Here is a 5493-nt window from a genome sequence, read left to right as displayed (position 1 = left end):
GGCGATAAATAATCATTCTCTTTTAATTTTTTTTCGAAACGATTTTCATTACTTTGTTCTAGTAGTTCCTTATCATTATCTGGTATGTCTGTGACCGCACATAGGTGTGCTTTCTCTACATTCTGCACATCCTCAAGTTCACCTTTGCAAAACTGAGAGTCAAAACGCTTACTCTGTACAGTGCATATCATAAACTCTTTCTCTAAATCTAGAATAATCCCATGGTTATTTAACTAATCTAATCCCAAAAGAATGGGTATATTCATCTTAGGAACTACCAAAAAGTTTTGGTAAAATGTAAGACCTGCTATTACAAAAGAAATCCACACCTCTAGCTTTACATTTTGTCATGTCTGCCTGTAATTCCTACTATCTTGACACTCGTTACAGGAAGTTTTGGTCATATCAGGTTTTCTTCCCTATCTCTAAAATATGCTTCATCTATTACACAGACTTCACTGCTGCAATCAATCATCATGGTGACTCTTTCCCCATTTATATGCCCTTGGACGAATGGTTTTCTAACATCACCTCTTTCTATGATCTCAGTTTCTTCCAATAATTCTTCCATGAGGTCCCTTTCCTCCTTTAAATTTATTATTCCTAGCCTTTTGGACCGATATTTAGATCTTATTTGTCTCTCAATATGGCCCCCATCGAAAGACATTCCTCATTTCCCACATTTTCTATCACTACTGCCCCTACAGGGTATTCCTGAATTTCAGACGACTTTTCTTCCTGTTTTCTATGAATTTTTTCTCTCCTTTTTCCATCATTCTCCTCATTATTGTTACAAAAATTTGGATTGCTATTATTATTGTTGTTGTAAGCCCTAACATTATGACTGTTATTGTTAATAGATGGGTAAGGTCACTTTACTTGGCAATAATGTGAATTACAAAGTTCTCCAGAAACACCACCTGAATCATTTCCTCACCTAAAATTATCTCTCAAAAATCTTAACCTGTCATCTTCACGGGATTTAGTTAAAATATCTAATTGTTCTAAGTATCTTAAAATATTACTTACTCTTCCCCATTCTCTCCCTATTAATTTCTCTTTTACATATGTTGGCATGCGACTTATTAACAGCTTAATGAGATATTCTTCATTGATAGGTTCATCTAAAAACTTTACTCTTGTTAAATGCCACTTGAAGTATTTTCGGAATCCTCCCAAACTACGATTTTAAGGAGCTGGATCCAATAATTCTAACGTTAACTTTTGTTGCTCCACTTCTCACCAATATTTTTCCTTAAATTGGTAGACAAAATCCTCCCAATGACAAAAATATTTAGCATTTAATACGCCCCATTCAGCAGCTTCTCCTTCCAGATGGCCTACCACAAAGCTAATTCTTTTCTTACTATCCCACGTTCAAGGTAAAGCATCCTCAAATGTTTTTATAAACACAATGGGCTGTACTGAGCCTTCGGGTTGAAAACCAGGAAACCGGTTCAATAACTGACCACTATTTCCAATCCGAATTTCTTCCCACAATACTTTAGTACAAGGAATAACCATAGGTTCTTTTCCATTTACATGTGGATTCTCCGTGCTCCCTACAGAGGTATTATACTGTATGGGATTTTCATCTAATATTATTTTATCTCATGCTTTTGAGCTAGCACCTGAAGTCTCTTCCCGTTGTCCTCCAGGACGGACAATCCATCGCTAGTTACATCACGGTTAATGTCCACTACAAAATCTAAATTATGATCAGTTCTAATTGTCTTGTTTGTTTCTGCACAAAGTCTCTCCAACCCACATCGTTCAAAAGATTCTCTTTGCTGAGACTCGTTTAATTCTATTTCATTCCTCTCTATTCGTTGCTTAAGAGAAGAGAGTTCTTGTTCTTCCTTTTCTAATTCACTTGTAATCTGAGATAATTTTTCTTCCTGTATGTTGTTTATAACAATTTTAACTTCCTCCAGAGAATCAGTAAATTCATCCCTGGTAGCTTTAACAATGTTTTGAATCTCTTCTCTTAAATCATTGTTGTTAGTTTCAAGATCGGTGAAGAGATTTGATTTCAGACTAGCAAAATCTTCCAAAAGCTTATGTATATCTTGTATCAGCTTATCTTTTTCTTCCCTAGGCTCACGAATGTGTGTTTGCAATTGAGAAGATACTTTTGTTACCTGTTCCGTAACTTCTTGTCTGAAAGTATTGTTATCCTTTCTAATATCATTTATCTGTCCACCGATCTCCACTTTCAAAGCATCTATACTATTATCTAAGGACTGCGACAATTCAGTTTTCATTCTGTCCATAGACTGTGACAATTCGGTTTTTGTATCATCTAACTTCATTGAAAGAGCCTGAAATACTACTAATTCCTGCGGACTGAGTAGCTACAGATAAATTTTCCTTCTCCAGCTGTGCACACCTTTTGTTCACATGCTTCGATTGTTCAATTATTTCTTTTCTAATTTCCCTGTGTTCCTTTCTGGCTTCCCTATGGTCTTGTTTGACCTGCTCCCTTTCATCTGTTATCAATGGTTCACCTTCTTGCGTTTCCATTTTATAACGAAAACCCCCAAATACAATGACTCAAAGTTATACTGTTGTTCCGTGCTCACTTCGGTCCTAACCTTCTACAAATTAATACACTCACTCACACTTCGCGTTACACTGCCATAATGAATATGACTCACCGACTCTGTCTTGCACTGCGACAACGATGAGCTGCCGGCCTCGTCGCCTGCAACCCAAGTCTACTGCAACTGCGTCACTGTCTCCCACCAGCGACTCTGTAACGGCATCACTGACCACAAGCAGCTATTCTGCACTGGTGTTGTCGGCTACAAATGGCTCAACGGCAATAGGCGCCAACGATCGCTAACTACTACACAGGTGTCGTTAGCTGCAAACTGTGTTACGGCAATGGGCGTCGCCGACCACTAACTGCTACACAGCTACGGTGTCGTCAGCTGCAAATGGTGTCACAGCAACAGGCACTGCCGAGTGCGAACAGCGACAACTCGAACCTGTACAAACTCTGTATCAACATCGACGGTGGGGTTTCTTCCTCCCCATCACTGCATTTGTATCAGCTGTCTTGACTTCAGCCGTTCCGCACTCCAATAACTGCTCCAGGTTTGGTGTCCTTTCACCAGTCGCCACGTCTGGCTGAACCATTGATCCTGTCGCACCAACTCCGCAATGATGTCTGCAGCAGGCGAAAGAAAGGCAATCTGCAAACCAACAGGCTTCACAACAACCTAACCGTGTACCCAGTACCAACGGTCTACTACAGATCAAATTATAAGTTCTTTTCCCAGTTACTTGAAAAACCCATAAAGAAAACATTAAGCTGTAGCAGACTCAACCTAGAAGATAAGGATAGACGCAGCAAAATTCACCAGTCCCTGTTGTACAAAAGTTTTTTCATTAAAATTTTTTGACAGTTCAACAAAGCCACAGAGTTTTTATATGTTCGTTGTGCAATCTGACCCTCCTTGATATCTTTGCCAGAATTTATTGAAATTCTCCTAATTTTTCCTTAAATAATTCATTAATGTCACTAAAAAATCAATCTTGTTCTCATTTAATGAAATATTTCACTTTAAAACTGATCTTCTTGACCACAATCGCCGATAAAGTTTTAAAACAGAATTTTTATACACTTCACAGTATCGATTATTTTCAAAATGTCAATACGTGTGGACTTCTCATTAATAAAGCTTTAAACTAGTTAATTATTGAAGATCGTCCACACTGCTGATAAAATTCTGCAAGAATCTCTTCAAGAAGCCTGAATTTTAATAAAATTTTCAAATTTCACACATAAGTAATATTTATGATGTATGTTGTAACAACAGAGTCAACTGACTGTTTTAACTTCCAACTCAAAGTTTATTTAACAGTTGATAACCAATTGACATCCAATTACAAACTTTATCACTCCACCTTCAACATTGAACTCCCTTTCCATTTTTATAAAAAAAAATTAAAAAAAGACATACAACAAATTTTAATAATGGTCAGCACGATGTTTCAACGGTTCTTCCAGCCGCCGGCAATAGTGGTTAGCTCTCGTCATCCGCCATGTCTGGAGTCCCCACTGGATCATCTTGCTGCCATGCTCAACACGAAAGAAAAGAAACAAAATCTTTTTAAATAACAAGTTTCCACTTAACATGCTACAAATAAATAAATATGTATATTAACATTTCTTACCTGGCATCACTCAAGCTGTAAAGAAACGCGATGTTTCCTGATTAGACTTTTGAAACACCACAATCTCCACATCACTCGTGCATGGTACTTACAGTATCAGTGAGCATGCTATCCGTGTGTAGAATGGGGAATGCATGCAGTTTATCTGAATCTAACCATGGGCAGATTGTGATGGCCCAGAGGCTTAATACAAGCATTTAGAAAAAAGCAAGACCTATTAGGTGTTTGATGTGTGCTGTGGTAAGAGTCATCAACACATGGCAAACCATAGTAAAACCACGTCTAGACATTGGGTATCCACCCCTCATTACAGATTATGTAGGCTGAGCAGGCTGGTAAAACCAGACATGTGGCAAAGTGTAGCAGAACTTAGATCAGACTTTAATGCTGGGCAGAGTACAAGTGCATCTGAACACACGGTGCACCAAACTCTCCTAACAATAGGCCTCTGCTGCCGATGACCCCTGCATGTGCCAATGATAATACCATACATCAGTACAACATGGGCACGTGACCAAGGCGTGATGAAACCCCATATCTTCTTCATTACACCAGCAGAATTGCAAAAATCCATCACCTTCCAAGGGAACAACTACTTGACACCAGTGCTGCATGATGGAGACAAGTGACAGGTGGCTCCATTATGCTGTGGAGAACATTCACATGGGCATCCAGCAGTCCAATGACACTGAAGGTACCTTGATGGCCAAGGAGTATCATACACTGGTTGAGATCCATATACCTCTCTTCATGAGGATCATGTTTCCCGATGGCAGAGACATTTTTCAACAAGACAATGTGCCATGACATAAGGCCAGGTATGTAATGCAATGGTTTGAGGAACACAGTAGCAAGTTACAATTGATGTACAGTCCCCCAACTTGCCAGATCTGAACCTGATCAGATACATCTGTGATGTGATTTTACATGATGTCAGAGACGATCGCCCCCTCAGAGGGGGAACTGCGTGACACGTTTGTGGAAACATGATGCCATGTCCCTCCAGTGAACTACCAAGGCTTCACTGCTTCCATGCCATGATATGTTCCCGCTGTTACCCCTGCCAAATTTGGACATACCAGCTATTAGGTAGGTAGTCATAATGCTCTTGCTGATCAGTGTACACTATGACACTGTAAAAAATTCTAAACCTCTTCATAAGCAACCCAATGCATTTGCTGATTTTTTTTTCCTCAAACGTATCACAACAGAAAACACTTACCCCAGGTCTCTCAGTGATATTCAGTAGAGATGCTCAACACAGACGTTCACTTCTTACACCTGTTTACTATGACATATACTCAAAATGTC

At 39.1% G+C, this 5493-nt stretch overlaps 1 protein-coding gene across 1 annotated transcript; it reads right to left on the bottom strand.

Annotated features, from left to right (window-relative positions):
* Positions 1–630: 630 nt before the first annotated feature.
* On the bottom strand, positions 631–2264 carry LOC126184044 (probable basic-leucine zipper transcription factor K). The gene is made up of 4 exons (XM_049926403.1): positions 1683–2264; positions 1470–1578; positions 938–971; positions 631–844 (listed from the first exon to the last, which is right to left on the bottom strand). Exons 1-4 carry the CDS (start codon positions 2262–2264, stop codon positions 631–633), a joined length of 939 nt encoding a protein of 312 aa, XP_049782360.1.
* Positions 2265–5493: the final 3229 nt, after the last annotated feature.

This window comes from Schistocerca cancellata, chromosome 4 (genome assembly GCF_023864275.1).
Source record: "Schistocerca cancellata isolate TAMUIC-IGC-003103 chromosome 4, iqSchCanc2.1, whole genome shotgun sequence".
NCBI lineage: Eukaryota > Metazoa > Arthropoda > Insecta > Orthoptera > Acrididae > Schistocerca > Schistocerca cancellata.
The sequence above is the reverse complement of the archived record's forward strand: the minus strand, read 5'-3'. Positions and strand labels throughout refer to the sequence as shown.

Coding starts and splice junctions, on each gene's coding strand:
- LOC126184044 (XM_049926403.1), bottom strand. CDS start 2,264: ATGAAAACTGAATTGTCGCAGTCCTTAGATAATAGTATAGATGCTTTG. Junction 1,579..1,682: donor TAGTGGACATTAACCGTGAT/GTAACTAGCGAT, acceptor AATCCCATACAG/TATAATACCTCTGTAGGGAG. Junction 845..937: donor TTTTTGAGAGATAATTTTAG/GTGAGGAAATGA, acceptor TAACAATAACAG/TCATAATGTTAGGGCTTACA.